The following is a 21,902-nucleotide window of genomic DNA, read 5'->3' on the forward strand; positions in this document are numbered from 1 at the left end:
AAAATCCTTTGATTTTGACTTTGTCAACTATTTTTCATACGTAAACCTTTTGGTTGATATGAAATCTATTACATCTATTTGGTTTTATGACTTAGTAAACTTATTGGGTTTGAGATGGATAAGACAATGGAAATAAAGGCAACATTTATTGTGACCTTTTTGAATCTCGCACCCAACAAATACCCCATTACAAGAAAACAAAAACTAACACTAAAACTAAAATAAACTAAAACTAAGCATTTTCCCAAAAATAAAAACTAAAGTAAAACTAGCAAACACAATCTGAAAACTCATTAAAACTAACAGAATTTGACAACGAAACTAAAACTAATGGAAAAATCCAAAACTGTTATAACCTTGGTTGGTATGACTGCCAGATACTTGCAGGAATTAATATACCTGAGAAAAAACTTACAACTTAGTGTAACACTTAGAATTTCTTTCTACGGAAGCAATGCCTTAATTTAATCATAGACCAGTTTGTGATTGGGTGGGAAGCTTGATTGACAGCTCTGGAGCGTATCTGTACGGGACAGAGGAGCGGAAGGACCCGCCCTTAAAGATCATGCAAAGAAAACAAGCCCCTATTTAATTACCTGAGGGAAACAGGACTTATAGAGACAATTTTGCTATGTATTTAATTATTTATATTTGTATTTTAAATGCTATTAGTTACACTATTGTTTCCACTTTTCCCGTTAAATAATTTATTTATCTTAATTGTATTATTAATATTATTACTTTATTTATTTTATTTTTATTTATTTATTTTTTATCAGTATTACTATTTTCTCCCCTTAATTTTCTGTCAATCTCCTGCTCCACACTCCAGTCCAGTAGGTGGCGGTAATGCACCTGTACGTTGGTCTGCCAACCGCCAATAAAACTGAAAAGAAGAAGAAGGAAGGCCCCGCCCAGACCTTGCGGTGACGTCACGAAAGGACAAACTGATTTACCGCGAGGTCATCCGGCCTCTCCGAACAGCCGGCTGCAGCGAAGCGGAGGCGCCATCTTAAGATACTGAGATAGTGAGTGCATTTATTCATTTAAAGGGGTATTTTTAACATTAAAACCACCCCTACTCTACGAGGACGTTGTTTACTAAACAGTTACTCCTGTCAGCCGATTTGCTTATGCGACGTTTTTCATTTTTTGTTAAATGGAGACCTTCCACCTTGGAGCGGTCACGTTAGCTTAGCACGTAATTTAGCATAGCATCTTAGCGTCAGCTGTGCTAGAAAAGGTCAAGGGAAATGCAGTGTGTTGGCAGACAGCTTTGACATCTTGATATAGCTGTTGGAACAGTAATCAAACAACTTGCATGGACGCCATGTGCTTATTAGTAGCTTAGTTTTATGTTTATTAAGTAGGCTAAACATGTCATTCATTTAAACTAACTGGCACGTGACATGGCGTACCTGAGTGTGCGTAACCAGTCCCATTTAGTCTGAGCTAACGCACAGCTAACTTTCTGCTCATTGCAGCGTAGCTCCGGCAGCAGACAGGACACCACCATGTACCCGACTGCTCTGACGCAGCTGGCCCGGGGAAACCCGTTCAGCGCTCCCCTGTTCAGCCTCCAGAAAGTGGAAGAACCTCAACCAAATCTTGCCGGACAAAGGACCCGCAGACTGGCAGCAGCCGCTACCGCAGACGGTAAGCTCGGAGGCTGCCAAAAGGGCGAGCATTAGCTGCATTTGCTTAGCCGACCAGATTCCCCGGATTGCTGCTAACTTCACTGTGTAATTCAGCAAAGACTCATTCATCAAGTACGGTTAAATGTATGCGTTTTGCAGGTTAGAGTTAATTCATTTTATTCCTCTTGAGTGATGAAGGGCATGATTGTTGAGGTAGTTAGCTGCCCAAGGCCTATCCAGCCTTAAAGCTGTCTTTGGAGGACAAGGAAGGACAAGTGTCCTTGCATTACAGCAAACTGTATTCGACGTGTTGCACTTTCTTACTATTAAGGGATGTGAGGTGGATTTTATTGTTTCAGTGGAGCTAGTAATAAGTTGACATTATACAAACGAGTAGAGAAATACATTTGACCCCTTACTCGGGGGCTGCTCAGGGGTTGGCAAGAACAAATTGTTCTAGCTTGAACTATTAATGAGGTTGTTAAAACGGTATTCTGCATTACTTAATTATATCATATATCACTTATGGTGTTTCAAATACCAAGAGGCTTCAGACGCAACTCTTGAAAGTCTGCACCTCACCTTATTTAGGCAGGCCATGGCCAACCATTTCTTTTAAAAGTTTTTGGGAAGTTGTGCTTTCAGTCAAAATGCTTTATCGTAACTGCAAATTTGTCAAGTCTGGAGGTAATATTTTTAAGGCTTACTTGATTACCTATTCAGACTAAATGGTTGCTTGTAGGCAAGTTCAGACCTGTTGCACAAGGGCGAGAGTAATAAAATAGTTGTCTCCCTCATTAGAAGATTTGACTTGTCAGACATCTAGCAGGATAAAACAAGCACACGTTTCTTTAACTGTTAAATTTTTTAAAACTCCAAGCCTGGTAGAAATCTTCAAAGAAAGTGCCATCGTTTTTAAACAGATTTCCTGTTATTAAAGTTTATCCTGTGTTTCTTTAGAGGGAGACAGTTGTGAGTTCGGCTCTCAGAAGTATTTCATCTTGTGCGGCTTTGGTGGGATTCTGAGCTGTGGCACCACGCACACAGCTGTCGTACCTCTCGATCTGGTCAAATGCAGAATGCAGGTCTGTTACTGTGGCTCGGTACCTTGTGTTAACTTCACGCCCCATCCACTCATGGCTGTGTTTGTCCTCCTGACAATGTACCAATTTGCATGGGAGAAATGGCTAGCCCAGTTGTGAAGTTAATTTTTTGTCAATGTGTTATTGATTCCTGTGATTCTTCTGTGTTGGAGTGGCCATAACATGGTTGCATGATTCTGCACCAGTGTTCCCATGTGTTGAATGATTTCTACTCACCTCGCCGCCTCCAGCCCCATTCAGACCACCCTTGTGGCCTTCCATAGATGTAGGTGAAGGTCAGGCAGAATGTCCTGTATGTTGACCTTGCTATTTGACACCATCGGGGTGTCTGTCTGGATTGTCTCAATGCATAGATATAAAATGCATTAATGCTGACATTATCAGACAGTCATTGATTGTTCATTAAAACACTGAATGATTAACCAAGTATCAATTCAATTTTTTATTTTTTTTTGCTAAGACACAGGCATTACAGAGATAAGGAAATAATGTGGTGTTGAAAAAAAATGTGGATTTATTGCTGGTAATTTTATTAAGTAATTTTATTGTTTTATATTCTTAAATTATTTTAATCACAAATTTGTGGGACCACAGTAGTGATTTGCATTTTTTAGCCAAGTAACTACAAATCACCTAAGCTGCTCCAGAAAATGTTTGCAGAAATCATTTAAAATCATTTATGATTCAGTTTGTAGAAGTCTTTCTCGTGTAAATTTTAACACGCACAGTCTGCTGAGATGAAATGAAATCAGCATCTGCACGTAAGGTAGGTAACGAAATTGAGCTGGTAGACTTTTGAAAATGTTGAGCAGTAATTAATTGTAGTGAATGGCAGAACTTGCAAAACATCACAGGTCCATTAAAGTTCATAATGAAACCACTTGAATACAGTGATTTTGATCATCAATAAACGGTGGTGTGTTGGTTGCAGAGCCATCTATAATGGGAGAGTCCTGTCACTGAATTGAAATTGTCCACAGGAATCTGGTCTAAAGAAAGGATTCATATTTTTCCTTCATAAGTGACCTCTCTTCCATTTTGTGGCTCTGCTTCGGTGTTGATTTGTGTCTTGTGTTGCATGTCACCCTGCATGTTGCATGTATGTTGTGTGTCCCCCTCCCTTCTACCACAGAGGGTGTCAGCTGCGAGTTTGGCTCTCAGAAGTACTATGCTCTGTGTGGCTTTGGGGGTATCCTGAGCTGCGGCATCACACACACCGCAGTGGTGCCCCTCGACCTTGTCAAGTGCCGCTTGCAGGTTTGTATGGAAACTGAACCTCACAGTAGCGATGAGTAGCCATCAACACCTTCGGCCCCATGGCTTCCTACATGATCTTCAGTATAATGGTAGTTACCATCTATAATTTGAGTCCTCAAGGTGTTAAAGCAGCGACAAATAACTTTCATTTTGTGTTTGGCACACAGCATATACCTGGAAGGACCACCAAGTTGGACATAACATGCTAAGTTATCCATGATGAATTATTCCCCCTTGCTGTAATCACACATGCGAACCCCCAATTGGTAACTTTGCGTTGCATTATGCATATAGGTCTTCCTATCACGTCGCCTATTAGGATGGAGATTTGATTAACAGTAACCATGAAAAACAAGATTTATCAAGCATGTATTGGCCAATAATATTGACTACCCATACCATAAAGCCTATATGTATCCTAAAACACCAGAGGCAAGTGTTGCTGATAATTTGATGACAAGCTAAATGGGTGTTAATTCTCTTCCTCAGGTGAACCCAGACAAGTACAAAAGCATTGGCAACGGGTTTTCAGTGACCGTGAGAGAAGATGGTGTCAGAGGCCTGGCAAAGGGCTGGGCTCCCACCTTCATCGGCTACTCCATGCAGGGTCTGTGCAAGTTCGGCTTCTACGAGGTGTTCAAGGTCTTCTACAGTGACTTGTTGGGCGAGGTGAGGTCAAATACAGCTTTTACACACAGTTCTGCTCTCGCAAAGAATACACGTTTGTTGGGTGTGTTGAACTTGTTCAAAAGAAAACACAACAAGGCAGAAACATGCATTCGTGAGAATGATGCAGTAAATTGGATGGGTACATTATTTTTTTCATAGTTTCACAGTGGTTCTGTGCGTCAGTCAAACAAACACCAACACATCAGCACGCTGCTGTCTCTGAAGCATTAAAACACAACAACCAGGTCATTGTCAACATTTAATTTTCTGGTAAACTGAGTCTAGGTAGTTGATTCACCATGACCACGGAATAATACAACACATGAGGTTATTCCTTCCATACAATATATTATTCTTTCTTTGTTTTCTAAACAAGCCTAAATCATAGCTATTCCTCACCTTGTTCAGCTATTTATTTTACTTATTCAGAATAGTTGCATTAGCAATTTTCAGGACTAGTCAATGTAAATGTATTTTTTGGGACAACACGCTCCTTAGATCCACCTCTGGAGGACGCTGTGCTCTGAGCAGAGCTCCTCAGCAGCTTGCTGGCTGTACAGTTGGAGGTGCTTGAGTCATTGGCGTGTGATAACAGTCTACCTGTCCCCCCAGCCAAACTGCAACACTGGCAACCCTGTTCTACAGACGGGGAGCTCCCAGTGCTGCAAGCCTGAGGGACGGACACTGTTTATATAGTTACTGTAAATTTAGGTTGGGTGAAAAATTAATCAGTGGGTTAATGTTTATAATGTTTCTGTTCATCTGTGAGTCTAGGTAGTTATCTTGTTTCACCATGACCATAGAAAAATATGGCACATGAGATTGTTCCTTCCATATTATACTGTATTCTTTAAAACTAGTTTCCTAAACAAGCCAAAATCATTGACATTGGTAAGTATTGAGATGGTGAATATCAAAGCAGATTAAAAGAAAAAAAATCAGAAGAGCTTGAGCCCACCATGTGTAAATAATTCAGAGCTTTTTGAAGTAGGCTATGGAAATATTTCTGAGGTCTCTGAGAATGTTTTTTGTAATTGGGCTTTGTAAGCAGTCTGAACCCGTTTTTAACTACATTATAAAAAAAATAGCTGAGATACAGCCAGTAAATGCTGTTGAGCAAAGATCTGAGTAGATGTCTAAAATAAAATCTACTGTATTTTACACTGCTTACAGTCATGTCTCAATGTCTTTATTTTTCATCTTCAGGTGCTGGCCTCTGTGTTTTATCCCTTTTTTAGGTTAAAGCTGAACAAATATTTAAAATGTAGTGTCAAACGGAGACTGCGTTGCCATGGTGAATCATAGTATCGGGTCTCCATTGATGATGGCTTTTTATTTCAGATTTAACCTTAAAGTTGACTGAGTTTTCAATTCCAGAACAGCAGATCAGAATAACTTCAGTTTTCCATCTCAGGGTTTATTGACTCTGAGTTCAGGGGTAGGTTCAGAGTTTGCTCAACCTGCTTTGTGGAATACGCCCCTGGAGTTAGTGCCGGTCTGACCAGCGGTTTTTGATAAAAATCCTGCTGTATTTGACGATGAGCAATTGTTTTTATATGTTCCAGAGACGGACATTAGCTACACATTACATATATGATTTTTTTATTTAGCTATATTTTTCATTTGACATTTTGGCCATTGATCATTTTATCTGCCAGACAACTACACATGATGTCTGCTTAACATTTCGCCAAGATAAACCCGATATGCAATGCATTTTTACAGGTGAAAGAAAAAAGGCACTGACCTTAAGGAAGCGACACATACTGGGGCCCGACTGTCAGAAATTCGTCCAACAGCCAGTCAAGAGCAGTTGATCGGGCCAAGATTGGTCCCACCCATATATTCTCTAAGAAATACACATTTGGTTTTATTTATGGTGTAACTGTTTGTGAATGATCTAGTTCTACTTATAGCAGAACATTTTTATTATCCCTACATTTTTGCTGTTACTGCCAAAAACTAAAATGAAAAAAGCTACAGCTATTATCGAATAACAAAGGCTACAGAAAGCAGCTGTTTGAGGACAGTGTGGCAAATGTGAGTTGTTCAGGGGTGTTGGAACACCCATCAAATCATCCGAGTGTCCCTGTAGGTCCCATGTAGGTTTCTGTTGTGATACTATCAGGAAACTATTTTTGAAGTGGCAATTTCTGATATACTGCATCTTAAGTTGTCATTCTGCTGTTGAATGATGATGGGGAGACCTGAGGTGTTTTTCTCTGTCACCTTATCTGTCTGACCATTTGTTGTGTGGTTTCACCCAACAGGAGAACACATACCTGTGGAGGACATCACTGTACCTGGCTGCCTCAGCCAGCGCAGAGTTCTTTGCAGATATCGCTCTGGCCCCCATGGAGGCTGTCAAAGTCCGTATTCAGACCCAGCCAGGCTACGCTAATACCCTCAGACAGTGTGTCCCCAAGATGTTTGCAGAGGAGGGACTCTGGGCGTAAGTGCAGTGCTTTCATGCAGTTCCTCACCTTGTTCAGCTATTTATTTTACTTATTCAGAATAGTTGCATTAGCAATTTTCAGGACTAGTCAATGTAAGATGTATTTTTTGGGACAACACGCTCCTTAGATCCACCTCTGGAGGACGCTGTGCTCTGAGCAGAGCTCCTCAGCAGCTTGCTGGCTGTACAGTTGGAGGTGCTTGAGTCATTGGCGTGTGATAACAGTCTACCTGTCCCCCCAGCCAAACAGCAACACTGGCAACCCTGTTCTACAGACGGGGAGCTCCCAGTGCTGCAAGCCTGAGGGACGGACACTGTTTATATAGTTACTGTAAATTAAGGTTGGGTGAAAAATTAATCAGTGGGTTAATGTTCTCCTAATAAAATTGTTTAACATTTTATAATCTGTTAATCTGTAAATTATTTCACCATGACCACAGCAAAATACAGCACAAGATGGTTCCTTCCATATTATACTTTATTTTTTAAAAGTAGTTTCCTAAACGAGCCAAAATCATTGACATTGGTAAGTATTGAGATGGTGAATATCAAAGCAGATTTTTTAAAAATCAGAAGTGCTTGAGCCCACCATCTGTAAAGAATTCAGAGCTTTTGGGGGGGGGACTGGGATACATCGGACCAAAAAGGTGGCTCAAAGGACAAAAATGGTAGATTCCCTGGTATTTAACCACTTACCGTACCTGCAAATTCCCCTTAAAACGGCTAATAAAAATAACATATCAAAGACATACTAAGTAAATTAAGCTGTTCTTGAATAGTTTGGCTATTGTCACAACACAATCACTTCCATATGATGATAAAATACATACAGCATATTTAAACAAATCTTAAAACATCAACAAGTTGAAGCCTCAAATGTTATCATCACCTAAATATTGCACTTACATTTCATAAATGCATTTTTTTTTTTTAAACTATTGCACAGACCCGAACAACTAGGCCTGTATTGCACAACCCCAAGGGGTTAAAAATTATATGCTGGGCACCGGAGGGCAGAATCTATTTACCACACTGATGGCCCGAGGAAAGAAGCTGTTTTGCAGCCCCGATGTGCGCGCTTTAAAGGCCCTATAACCGAGCGGTATAGGGCAGAGTTATGACAGAGAATGAGCGGCAAATTATACACATCTACAGAATTTTTGAAAAGGCGAAACAACGGTCTGGGTAGTTATGAAAATATACAAACCTATTTTGCACCAAAAAGTCAACTAGATTGGATAAACTGGACCTCTGCCAATGCAAAACGACTTTTGCATAAATGGTAAATGCGACTGTTGTGAATATATCTTAAAATGCTAAAATTTGCTTTTAAGAGTCTTGGAATTTGAAATTGAAATACCAGTTTTATGCAGCATAAATATCAAGTCAAACACAGTGTGTAAAAAGTGTAATAACACCCATTAGCACTATAATGTCCTGCGTGCTGTACAACAGAACTCTAACGGGTTAATGTAAATCTAATGGTCCCTCCTTTCACTCCAGTTTCTATAAAGGTGTGGTGCCCCTGTGGATGAGGCAGATCCCCTACACCATGATGAAGTTTGCCTGCTTTGAGCGCACTGTAGAGACTCTCTACAAGTATGTTGTTCCCAAGCCTCGTAGTGAGTGCACCAAAGCTGAGCAGCTGGTGGTCACCTTCGTGGCCGGTTATATTGGTGAGTAAAGAAAGATCTGAACAGGACTCTACAAATCACTATGCTCCTTTACATTACAAGACCAAATAATTCCATTATGAAGATGTTATGGAATGTTTGGGGGGTTAAATATTTAGTCTTATTAGAATATTTGTTAATGTACATGCATATTGGCAGTGACATCGGTTTCATGTAATTGCATCATTCCTTTGAAGTTGTTTTAAATATGTTACTTTAGTTAGACCTTCCGATGTACAGATTTCACTTCTCTGATGTGGTTCTTGTTTGTCCTGTGTCCAGCTGGTGTGTTCTGTGCCATCGTGTCCCATCCTGCTGACTCCGTGGTGTCTGTGCTGAACAAGGAGAGTGGCAGCACTGCTGTCCAGGTCCTCAAGAAACTGGGACCCAAAGGTCTGTAACAACAGCAGTATACCAACTTCAGCATAGCATAGTGTAACATGAGGCTTTGATCAACACGCTCCTTAGATCCACCTCTGGAGGACGCTGTGCTCTGAGCAGAGCTCCTCAGCAGCTTGCTGGCTGTACAGTTGGAGGTGCTTGAGTCATTGGCGTGTGATAACAGTCTACCTGTCCCCCCAGCCAAACTGCAACACTGGCAACCCTGTTTTCTACAGACGGGGAGCTCCCAGTGCTGCAAGCCTGGGGGACGGACATGCTGCTGATCAAAGACCAGCTGACTGATTATTGTATGCTTTGTTGTCACCCTAAAGGAAACGTGTAGCAACCTGTTGTTAAAATAGGATCATCCGCAGTCATCCAATACAACACTGAAAGTCTGCTAAGAAGGATTGTTTTGTAATGTTTCATTTTGTTGACACTGGCAATTTGATTCAGATTGTGTTAGGGCAGCATGATGTATAGATTGACCAGCTATCCAGTAACCAGGTGGGGGGTTTAGCAAACCAAGGAACAAGGCTAATTTGTGGTGATTTGTATCAATGGGGGGATTTTTTTGCCATTAATCGATCAATATATCCACTCCTATTGTCAGGTTGAAAAAATATTTTAATCCCCAAGTACAATGAATACCACACTGCCTGTTGCATACTTAAAAATTACTATCTTTTCCTTTTTTAAATGGAAGCAAACTAGAGTGGGGAGTGGAGTGAAAGGAAGGAAAGATAATTAAGTTTTTTTTGTTTAACTATTGCTTCCAACTTTTCAAAAATAATGCCTCTTGTGTTGCACGTATGAAGGCTCATTTCTGGGTTAGAGGTCATACACTGATATGTTGAATGACATGCAAAGCCTTTTACTTCAAAACTCATTATTGAACTCATTTCCATAATAGTTCAGAGCATGTGTGAGGTCACCATTTGAATCTGATGTTTGTCTCCTGTTTAGGTGTGTGGAAGGGTCTGGTCGCCCGTATCATCATGATTGGTACTCTGACTGCCCTGCAGTGGTTCATCTATGACTCTGTCAAGGTCTACTTCCGTCTTCCCCGCCCCCCTCCCCCTGAGATGCCAGAGTCCCTGAAGAAGAAGCTCGGCCTCACAGAGTAACTGTCCTCCATTCCTCCACTGCGTTGCTTACTTCAGCTGTCACATCTGAACCCCTGAAACTTCCAGAGCACACACGACAGTTTTCTATATTTATGTCCCTGGGTCCTGCTGTACTGCACAGAGCACAGGGATTCTACTACTAATGTACATGTAAATACAGAAACCACAAGCTAGGAGAGAAGATGGATTCGTTGCTCTTGGCTTACCAAAAGTCCCCCTTCTGCCCCATCTGGTTTTATCAAGTCCTGTCATTAGAAAGTAATTGGAAATTCAAATAAAAGAATTGAATTCCATGATAATGCATGTCCTCAAGTGTCCTTTTTTTGGTTCACATACTTGATATACACTCTTTGCTGCCACTTTAAGTACACCTGGTTCACTGTGTTAACAGAAATATCTAATCAGCCAATCACATGGCAGCAACTCCATGCATTTAGGCATGTAGACATGGTGAAGATGACCTCCTGTTCAGAGTTCAAACCAGCATTGGAATGGGGAAGAAAGGTTCTTTAAGTGACTTGGCATTGAATGTGACATGGTTGTTGGTGCCAGATGGGCTGGTCTGGGTAGTTCACAAAATGCTGATCCATCAATCATCTATAGGGTTTTACAGAGAATGACCCCAAAAAGAGAAAATATCCAGTGAGCCAAAACGCCTTGTCGGAGGAGAATGGCCAGACTGGTTGGATATGATAGAAAGGGAACAGTAACTCAATAACCAGTCGTTCCAACCAAGCTATGCAGAAGGTCATCTCTGAACACACAAGCCGTCTAACCTTGAAGCAGATGGGCTATAGCAGCATTATAGTTAACGAAAACGGAAAAAAAAACAATTAACTGAATTGAATTGTATGTGTATTGTATATTAACTGGATTGTGTGGTTACAAACCTAACTACAATTATAGTGAAAATGTCCTTCATTTTCGTCTATCAACTTTTTTTCAAACAAAATCCAGTGTTTCTATTTCTCTGCCGCTAAGTGTGTGTTTTCCTGCTTTGTGGGCTTCCGGGAGAAGCGTGAGTGAAATTACCGTAATGACACCATGTTGGCTGTAAAGAACAACTTCTCAGCTTTCAGAAAACATTGGGAATTTTCCCGATGGGGCAAACCGTTTATTGTGGTAAGTGTCGCCGGCGCAACACTGTAAACTTTGGATGTTGTCTTCAGTTCAACCATAATATTACAAATGACTTTTTTTGCGGCAGCGCACCGGCACAGAATACATGTAGGGAAACTGCATAAACCTTTTTGGTTGATATGAAATGTATTTAATTAGTTCCAACTAAATAGCTGCTGGTTAGTGAACATGCAGGAACACATGGTAAATATGTTTGAGACCGGGATGGCTACACTCTAACCAAGATTCAAAACACCTTGAACTGAAAGGCTTAATAACCTTATTGGGGTTGAGATGGATAAACCAAAGGAAATAAAGGCAAAACTTATGACCTCTTCGAATCTCGCACCAAACACATGGCCCATTACAAAAAACAAACTAAAACTAACTCGCTCAATGTCAGCTGGGATCGGCTCCAGACCCCTGCAACATGACTCCGGAGTAGTGGTTAAGGATAGTAGATAAATGTTAATGAGCACTTCATCCTCTGCCAAGATAATCCATCCACCTGACAGGTGTGCATATCACGATGCTGATGATACAACATGGTTATTGCTCAGGTGGGCCTTAGGCTGGTCACAATAAAAGGCCTAAAATTTGCAGTTTTGTCGTATGTCACAATGTCACTGATGTTGCAAGTTTTGAGGGGGCCTGTAGTTGGCTGCAGGAATGTCTACCAGAGCACTTGCCTGTGAATTAAAAGGTAAAGAATTTGGTGAAGTGGAAAATGATGCAAAGAGAAGTGAGAAATGAAAAGCATTTAATGCTCATCTATCTTTCAAGGATTTATTCCTAGATCAAATATGAGCCAACAAATACAAACTGAGTCACAACACACTATTCAGCTAAATAGGGACAGAGTTCTATTACCTAAGTAGGTTCAAGAAGGTCTGACCAAGAGTGGTGCTTAAATACCCAAAAGTTCTTTGATTTAATTATCCCTTGGTATGTCGGAGTCACTCTTTGTCCCTACAACAGGACATACCCTGGAGATCCATGTTTGTCCAGCAAGTACATAGACAGATATCTCTATTGATCAAGAAAGATGAATTCATACAAACAATAATGCATCAGGCTTACACAGTGAAACAGGCAGATTAATAACCATAGAAGTTGGTTAATCAAATCAATCAAAGTTCACACGAGGAAGTCACAAAGGTAATCAAACTCATTTTCTTCAACATTTGGCAGTACATCCTATTGGCCTCACAAATGCAAATCCTGGTCTTCGCTGTACTGGGCAAAATGGCAGACAGTGTACATGGCGTCATGTGGGTTTGCTTATGTGAATCTTGGCCATTGGTGGTGGTGCGGTGACAGTATGGGCTGGCATGAGTTACGGACAACAAACACAGGTGCATTTTATTTATAGTATTTGAATGCACATAGATAACAAGATCCTGAGGCCCATCATTGTGTTATTCATGTACCACCTATATAACCTCATGTTGCAGCATAATAATGCACGGCCCCATGCTGCAAGGATCTGTACACAATTCCTGGAAGCTAGAACATCCCAGCTCTTGCATGGCCCGCATACTCAGCGGACATGTCAACCTTTGAGCATGTTTAGCTCTGGATCGGTGAATATGACAACGTGTTCCAGTTCCTGCCAATATCAAGCAACTTTGCACAACCATTGATGCAGTGGTGGTTCTACACAGGGGCCTACAGGGGCCACTGCCCCTGTGAAGAAGCCTTTGGCCCCTGTGTCAAATTAATAATAAAATGATCAATTTATAACGATGAACAATGGAACAATTCTAACCTTTTTTCTGTTCAATCAATATCTCATTTTTCACAAAAGGAACCCAGAATGTGTACATTGTATAATAGTTTAACTCTATGGAGTCTTATAGGGTTATTTTGTCCATTTTTGAATCCTTTTCATGTCTTTACGTGTCTCTGTAAGTCATTTTGTGTCTTTTTTGGTCATTTGTGTCCTTTTTTTGGTAAGTGTTTTTGTCTGTCCTTGTCTTTTTTTAGTTATTTTGTCTTTTTTGTAATTTTGTGTCTTTTTTGGTAATTTGTGTCTTTTTTGTGTCTTTTTTAGTTATTTTGTGTCTTTTTTGGGTCATTTTGTGTTTTTTTTTGTCATTTTTATGTCTTCTGTGGGTTTTTTTTTATTATTCTGTCTTCTCATTTTGTGTCTTTTTTGGTCATTTTTATGTCTTTTTCAAGACATTCAAAGATTTTGAATGCTTAAATATCATCCCTCTGATTAAACACTGGCCCCTCCTTGGCCCCCACAGTAAAATTGGTCTAGAACCGCCACTGCATTGATGAGGAGTAGACTAACATGCCACAGGCCCCAATCAACAGCCGGATCAACTCTTTGTGAAGGAGATGTGTTTCATTGCGTGAGGCAAATGGTGTTGGTGTAATAGTGCAGATTTTTTTCAAACCAGCATACACTAAACTGTATTAATTAGTAATTACATGCAGGCTTTCTTGTTTCTGTGATGGGCAACCTAGGGAAAACCAAGGGTCTGCAGATAAATTTTTATATTATACAGCAACATTAAGAAAATGCATCTAAAATCTAAAACTGCATAGAATGCTTTTGAAAATAGTCATCAACAACTCTTCATACAGTACTTTGTACTTAAGATTGCAAACGTTCGCACTTGTTATAGGCTATGGCCTTTAAAGTGGTAAATAGGACTTCTTAGGTAAAGCACCCCTGTCTTAGAATTGTATAATCCAGTGCAGTACTGGGCTAAATTAGTTTCCGGTGCCCTCTGTCTTTGCAGGTTATTCTTGATTCCACCACTAGAGTGTGTGCTTACTCCGCTGTTTACCACATGGTGGACAAGCAATTTTACCATTCCACTGAGTTGAGCAGAGATACAAGACATATTTAGATCCCTTTATTTAAATGTCAGTAATGTAAAAGTACTCTCTTGCAAGTCCTGCATTCAGAATATTACTAAATAATGATAATGCTTTTCCTAGAAATTAGCGTCTGTATCTTGAAAGGCACAAGAATTATATTTATATATCCTGGTTTGTGTTGTATTAAAGCACTACATGCTTAAAGTACTAACCAAGGGGAAGAGAGGAGCGTCACCAAACACACCACACACCATGTTTCGAACTGGGTTAGAAGCAGCTAATGTGTGTTGGAGCATAATGTGTTCCACGTGGAAAGAGGAAAGTGAGCAGGTTTACCTCCGATGCGTATCATTTAATGCACCCAGCCTGACCTTGTTCACAGTTATCCCACATAAACAGTCTGCAGATGTACTACTGTCATTAGAATCCATTTGTTTGCTCATAAAATACGCAGTATGTACACTGGCAACAATAGTGCTGTTTTCTGTTGGAAAGAGGATGCATCTCAGTACGTTTATTTGTGCCTATTAGGGCTTGCTGACAGGACAAGGTTGCAAAGGGTTATGGGAAATGGATTCCATTTATGTGTTCCCTATTTATGAGATCATAACGTCACTGTTTTCTTATTGAATAAAACATCAACACTGTGAGGGATAAAAAGGTTTCCCAGAGCTATGATTTGCACATTTACACTTTTTGTGTCTCATCCCAGCAGTAATTTCCACATTTAGCAATAACCTGTAAATATGTGTATTCCGGTGATTTGTTCTATATCAGCAATCTGCAGGCCTGTCAGCCTGTCACAGTTAGCATTGTTCTTGCTGCTGATTTTAACACAGCTTGAACCATATCTGTGGTCTATTTTAGAGCCTCATATCCAATATGTCTGACTGCTGATGGAAACAGCTGTGGGCTCCATCAGGGACAGTTAGGCTTTAGCCATTATTATCAGGTCCAATACAAACTATGTTTCCATCACACTATGCCAAGGCAGAGTGAAATATTACACACCCATTGACCCCAAGAGCTTTAATGTTTTTTTTTAAACTAAGCAAAGGCTGAATAATTTGATTTTCAAAACAACAATTTCCATTTGCAGGATATTATGGACATGATTATAAGTTTAGAGGAAACTGTTACTGACCTCAGTTTGGACCTCATGCAGGAACCACTCGTACGAACAGAGTCTTTTTTAAGTAACCTTGCTGATTCACCAATTCCTCATATTCTGAATGTTCTCTCAGGCACAAACACAATTTATGAATGGTCCAGACCAGTTGTAAGAGCTTCTGCAGAAGAAAACAATTTTGAGTCGTAAAATCTGTGATTAATTACAAATTATAAAGTGAGGTATAGTACATGTTAATCCAAGTGTGTGGACTGACAATATGCTTAGTTTTTGTTGGTCACCATGCTTAGCTTTTGTTGACTTGGTTTTGTTGGTATTTGTTAATTTTTCATTGGGGGATGCACTCTACAAAAAGGGACAGAGCCGGTTTTTTTTTCTTAAGGAAGCTCAGATCTCTTGACATGTGTAGTAAGATGCTGCAGATGTTTTATCAGTCTGTGGTGGTAGTGTGTTGTTTTATGCTGCAGTCTGCTGGGGAGGCAGCATCAGACACAGAGATGCAAGGCGGTTGGACAGACTGGTCTAAAGAGCTGGTTCTGTGGTTGGAGCCAGGTTGGACACACTGGAGGAGGTGGTGGAGAGATGACCTGTCAACATGTTTGAGTCCATCCTGAAATACCCAGATCATCCGCTACACAAAACCTTTATGGACCAAAAAAAACGCAGTGGATGGCTCCTCTCTCTGCGTTGCAGGACGGAGAGATACAAAAGATCCTTTTTCTCCTACAGCCATCAGGCTGTCTCATTCTTCAAGAGCTAACAGATTTACTTAATTTCCCCTCGGGGATAAGTAAAGTAATTTTGAATTTTTGAATTTGAATATATATAGAAACCTGAGAATATATATTGAAAGTCTGAGAACATAGAAACCTGAGTATATTGAAACCTGAGAATATATATTGAAAATCTGAGAATATAAATTGAAGGCCTGAGAATATATGTAGAAACCTGAGAATATATATTGAAAGTCTGAGAATATATATTTTAACCTGAGCCTATTTAATGCATTTCGCGTTGTTAAAGCAGTGGTGCAATCTTGTGTTTTCACTGTGATCTGTCACTTTCACAACGGCTTCTTTTAGAAAGTCCGCCACAAGAAAACATTTTATTTTATATTCTATAATACCCATTACCCATAAGTCTCACTTTCACTGAGACCTGGTAAACGATCCTGGCAAAAGAAGGTTCGCTAGCTAACGCTGTTTCCTTACAGAATATAGTTGGGCTGCCACCACAATAAATCATGCTCTTTGTCTCGATTATCAGACTGACAATGGATCATAGGTTTTTTTGGTGCCAGTGTTCAGTACTGTTAATGTAGCTAGAATGCTAGCGAGCCTAAAGCATGCTAAAGCATACGGCAATAGCATTAGCTAGCTAGCATGCTAACACATTAGCTGAACAGTGTTTTACTTCCAATATTTCTTCACTTTTCACAGTTTGTTGTGTATATATTGTTAACAGCATTCACTTTAATCTATCATTAATCTTGATCCTTGTTTATTGATAATTTTGATAATCACCTCAGTGTCATAGATAACCATTAGCGCCGTTAGCACCAACATTAGAATATATTCTCAGCTCTTTTCAATATTCTCAAGTTTCTATATTCTCAAATTTTCAATAAATATTCTAAGGTTTCTATATGTACTCTCTGGTATCACTATATATTATCAAACTTCCATTCCATACCGGTATATATATATATAAAACTATTGGAACAATGAGGCAATGTCCTTTATTTTTGGTGTATACTGAAAATATTTGGATTTAATGAAAGATGAATATGAGACAAAAGATCAGTATTTCAGCTTCTATTTCCAGTAAAGACCAAAAGACCAAAGGTAAACTTAAAAGATAGCACCTTTTGTTTGAACCCACCCATTTTTCAATAAAGCAAAAATAATTTGAACATAAATAAACAATAAATAGTGCTGAATGTCTACTCTGTTACAGCTTTGGGTTTTGCCTTTGTAGACTGCATTTATAGTCAAAAGGATGTTACTAACATGAAAACCAGAGGATGTCTATGAAAGAAAAACAAGCCTTTTTTGAGCTGAGAGAAGATGGAAAATCATTGGCCATAGCCAGGCCAACCATTTGGAATGTGCTGAAGACGAAATTATCCACTGGTGTATTGAGCAACATTCCTGAACCGGTAGTCCAAGGAAAACATCAGTTCTTTTAGGGTTTTTCCTTCACAGCTCTCTCAACTACTGTCAGTGACATCACCAACAGCTTGCAGAGGGCGGTAGTAGAGATATCGCAATCCACTGTTTGCAGAACACTTCGGGAACAAAAGTACAGAGGCTACACCAGGAAATGCAAAGTCGTCATTAGCAATATGATTAGAAAGGCCAGATTGGTATTTGCCAAAAAAGTACAGTGTGGAGGCTCAAAAGTTCTGGTACAAAGTTTTTATGGACTGATGAGACAAATTCCCCTAACCTATACCAAAGTGATGTAAAGGCTAATGTGTGAAGAAGGAAAAAATCTGTTCATGATCCCAAACCCTCTCGCTCATCTGTGAAACACAGTAGATGAAATGTCAAGGTTTAGGCTTGCATGGGTTCCTCTGTGACGGGATTATCGATCTTCACACATCATGGCAGCAGCAAAACGAACTCAGAAGTCTATAGAAACATTTTGTCTGCCAATTTACAGAGAGATGCAACAACATGGATCATGCCAATGTCTCCTGCGGCTGACTCTAGACTCACCACATCACTACTGGCCAGTGGTGGCGCTTCATCACCTGCCATCTTCTCTGTCTCTCTCCCCATCTCTATCCTCCCTCCCTCTCCTCCCTCAACCTCTATCTACTCTATTCTACTCTGTTGATCTGCCTATTGCATGTCTGTCCCTCCTCTGCATGTCTGATCCCACCTCTGTCTCTTTCTGAAGAGACAGAGGGTTTTTTGAGGAGTTTTTCCCTGGCCGATGCGAGGATCTCAGGACAGAGGGTGTTGTACAGTCTGTAAAGCCCTTCAAGGCAAATCTGTGATTTCTGACTTTGGGCTATTTAAATAAAATTGACTTGACTTGACTTGACTAGTAATTTTACTACTGTAAAATTGAAAAAAAAAAAAGATTGAATAGGTCTGAAGATTTTTTTAAACTGATATGAACGACATCTAATGTCTGACCTTTCCTTTATAATGAAGCCAATTATATCATGTATTAGTCACACAACCAGGTCTTTGGGAGAATAAATGTTCGAAAAGTGTCCACCCCATCAGTGAATGAGAGAAAGCTCTGCAGCATAATACAATGGGCTTAGTTAAGCTATTAAGTGATAATAGGTAGTAACATTGTGATTTGTAGCAAATGATGTTCACAGATGCTTATGCTCTTCCTGCTGCTGTGGCTACATTTCATATTCAGAGAGCTCAGACTTGGACTGGAAGTTCTATGGCTTTGAATATCTCTAAAAAAAGAAGGTAAATATAGTGGCTTTGGCAAATGAAGTTCTAGTTTGCAAGACCTGCCTTAGTTGGTATTGGACTTTACAGACTTAAAAAAACATTACATTTTGCAGTATAAAAACATATGTGATTTTTGTAGGTAGAAGTTTTTGGGGCTCGTTATTCAGTGGTGACAAGTCTCTTGGAGACTTCTTTTTTCCATTTCCATTTTTCATTCCTTGAAAGTGTTTATAGTGACCTTGATGTCCCAGAGCAAGTAGGAATGCAGCCGTTTACTGTTGGCTCATACAGGAAGGAGGGAAAGAGTCAACACTGACTCCACTGCTCCAGAGAGACAAGGACAAGGGGCAGAGGAGATAGCAGTAGCGCATGTGCAAACTTATTCATCCGTGCATTCATGCATCAGGCTATTGTCCTTCCAGCCCTGTGCTGAGTTTTGGAGGTCATTCTGAAATAGCAGCTGGTGTTTCTGGTCACATGAACGAGGGGGCCTGGCTTGGCCCACTGTTAGGAATTTGAAGTGGGAGGAATCCATTCCACAACAGGCCTGGGAAGTCTCTGCAAGCAGAGGGGAAGGTCCATGCAAATGCTAGATGGACTACAGACTGAACAGGGTCAAAAAAAGGACAAGCTTGTAGTACATCCATGTTACAGTAAATCTGTCACTTCTTACAGCTGGCCCAGATGTGTGAAGCTTATGTATCCAGTGCTCTTATTTGTAAAGCTCTGAATCACATTTACATGGGAAAAAATCATCAAGTTTAGAAATTCATCAGGCAGAGAAAAGATTAAATGTAAGGCTCTTGTTACACAACTACAGAGTAGGTACATTTTGTGAGGTTCAATCAACTGCGCTATTTCAAAATCTGTCAAAAGTAGGAGAATCAAAGCCTTGTATTGCATACTGGGGCCTCTTAAAATTCTTGAAATTGCATTACTTGGGTACAACTGGAAAGCTGATTATTATCAGATATAACCACATCCTAGGAATGAAATGCATCTCCTGGATCATAGATTACCTGACTGGAAGACCACAGTATGTCAGGTTGGGGAACTGTGTTTCCGGGACATTAATGAGCAGCACAGGGGCTCCACAAGGCACTGTTCTGGCTCTATTCCTGTTCACACTGTACACAGTGGACTTCAAATACAACTCTGAGTCCTGCCACATCCAGAAGTACACCGACGACACTGCTATTGTGGCTTGTATCAGGAATGGACAGGAATCTGAATATAGGGATCTGATAAAAGCCTTCAGTGACTGGAGTCACAAGAACTATCTCCTACTGAACACCTCAAAGACTAAGGAAATGATCATAGATTTCTGCAGGTTCAAGCCCCCTCTTCAGCCAGTGAATACCTGTGGGGGTGGACATCGAGGTGGTGCCAAGTTATAAGTATCTAGGTGTATACCTGGATAATAAGTTGGGCTGGTCCCTAAACACAGATGCTCTCTACAAAAAGGGGCAGAGCCGCCTCTTTTTCTTAAGGAAGCTCAGATCTCTGGACATGTGTAGTAAGATGCTGCAGATGTTTTATCAGTCTGTGGTGGTAGTGTGTTGTTTTATGCTGCAGCCTGCTGGGGAGGCAGCATCAGACACAGAGATGCAAGGCGGTTGGACAGACTGGTCTAAAGAGCTGCTTCTGTGGTTGGAGCCAGGTTGGACACACTGGAGGAGGTGGTGGAGAGATGACCTGTCAACATGTTTGAGTCTATCCTGAAATACCCAGATCATCAGCTACACAAAACCTTTATGGACCAAAAAAACAGCAGTGGACGGCTCCTCTCTCTCTGTTGCAGGACGGAGAGATTCAAAAGATCCTTTGCTCCTACAGCCATCAGGCTGTCTCATTTTTCCAGAGATTCTACCAGACTAACTGAATTTCCCCTCAGGGATATATAAAGTAATTTTGATTTGATTTGATTTAATACAATTAGCTTTTTGTCCTGTTGATGGGTCATTTAACAAGCCATGGAATTGTTGTTTCTGATGAACAGATTCGCTTGGCCTCTTGGCCTGACAAACCTCATCCCTGAATGGCAAAGACACAATTGGTGCTTTTGTCTAGACGCTGCATGATGATTGGTGGCTGCTGCTGTCGGGGAGCTGCATGCGTTCTGATTGGCCAGAGGCTTTATCACTGCCTCTCCAGGCCAGCGGGCTGACCTTGCAAAGTGTCAGTGAAACGTTAACATGACACACACAGTCCATTAAACTTCAATATTTACAGTAATAACTGCACTGACTGCAGCTTGTTGTAATCAACAACTCAGCACACAGCAGCTCATCTTTCATTATGTAATCCTCACCTGTATGTGATTTTGCTCTTGTCACACTGTTGGTGACCTTGCTGGTTAAGTTCAAATATGAGGTCACAGGAGCTAGTTGCTCTATAAAATGTACCTGGATGTTTGCATAGTCAACAGTCTCAGTAAAAGAAATCAAACATGTCAAACAGTGCCATAATAAATAAAGCTACAACCCTGATTCAAAGTTAGGAGATTTTCTAAATCAGAATTCATTAAATCCAGAAATCAGATTTAGAAAAACTAAATTCAGATGAAACATTAAATATACAGTCTGTAGTTTTCACAAAGGATAAACAAAATTAACATATTCTTTTTTTAAATGATCACATTTACATTTAAAACCATGCCCCAACTTTTTGGCTTCAAATATAAGAGTATCAAAGCTTTCACTCCCATGTGAAATTACTATTTTTCTGTAGTCCTATCAAATAAAGGCAAAATGCAATTTTTTATTTTAGGCCACTCCAATGTCATGGTACTGGTACCGTGACTGCAAGAGCAGAACTGCAACGTAATCCACGGGGCAGCTGGCTTAACCAGGTTTCACACAGCTGCTGTAATACTCAAAATCTCTTCTGTCCTAGTTCCCGCCACACACACACACACACCGCTAAAAGATAGGATTTTAATGTTGTTTTACACCGGTAGGAGCCCACAACAATTCATTTGAAATAGAATTAACTTTTTTGTTTGGAGAGAGAACAGCCTGTTTGCCTATCACTGAGATGAACAGCAACATTTTATGAGAAATATGTAAAACCAATAGGTATGCTTGCATGTT

General features: G+C 40.2%; 1 protein-coding gene and 3 non-coding genes across 7 annotated transcripts; all 4 read left to right on the forward strand.

Annotated features, from left to right (window-relative positions):
- The first annotated feature begins 903 nt into the window (after nt 1-903).
- slc25a3a (solute carrier family 25 member 3a) lies at nt 904-10,601 on the forward strand. Of its 4 annotated transcripts, none has more exons than XM_059325844.1 (8): nt 904-1,028; nt 1,485-1,656; nt 2,598-2,722; nt 4,487-4,666; nt 6,937-7,118; nt 8,625-8,797; nt 9,077-9,187; nt 10,142-10,601. In XM_059325844.1, the coding sequence occupies exons 2-8, from the start codon at nt 1,515-1,517 to the stop codon at nt 10,300-10,302; spliced, it is 1,074 nt and encodes a 357-aa protein (XP_059181827.1). In that variant the 5' UTR covers nt 904-1,028; nt 1,485-1,514; the 3' UTR covers nt 10,303-10,601. The 4 variants fall into 4 exon arrangements, with proteins under 4 accessions (XP_059181827.1, XP_059181826.1, XP_059181828.1 ...); XM_059325843.1 differs by lacking the exon at nt 2,598-2,722 and adding an exon at nt 3,873-3,997; XM_059325845.1 differs by lacking the exon at nt 2,598-2,722 and adding an exon at nt 3,873-3,997 and having other exon boundaries at nt 937-1,028; nt 1,490-1,656.
- LOC131961192 (small nucleolar RNA SNORA53) lies at nt 5,151-5,352 on the forward strand. The gene has a single exon (XR_009389853.1). It is a non-coding gene; the product is annotated as a small nucleolar RNA SNORA53 (small nucleolar RNA).
- On the forward strand, nt 7,236-7,437 carry LOC131961191 (small nucleolar RNA SNORA53). Its single transcript, XR_009389851.1, has one exon. It is a non-coding gene; the product is annotated as a small nucleolar RNA SNORA53 (small nucleolar RNA).
- LOC131961190 (small nucleolar RNA SNORA53) lies at nt 9,249-9,452 on the forward strand. The gene has a single exon (XR_009389850.1). It is a non-coding gene; the product is annotated as a small nucleolar RNA SNORA53 (small nucleolar RNA).
- Nucleotides 10,602-21,902: the final 11,301 nt, after the last annotated feature.

Source organism: Centropristis striata, chromosome 22 (assembly GCF_030273125.1).
Source record: "Centropristis striata isolate RG_2023a ecotype Rhode Island chromosome 22, C.striata_1.0, whole genome shotgun sequence".
Classification (NCBI taxonomy): domain Eukaryota; kingdom Metazoa; phylum Chordata; class Actinopteri; order Perciformes; family Serranidae; genus Centropristis; species Centropristis striata.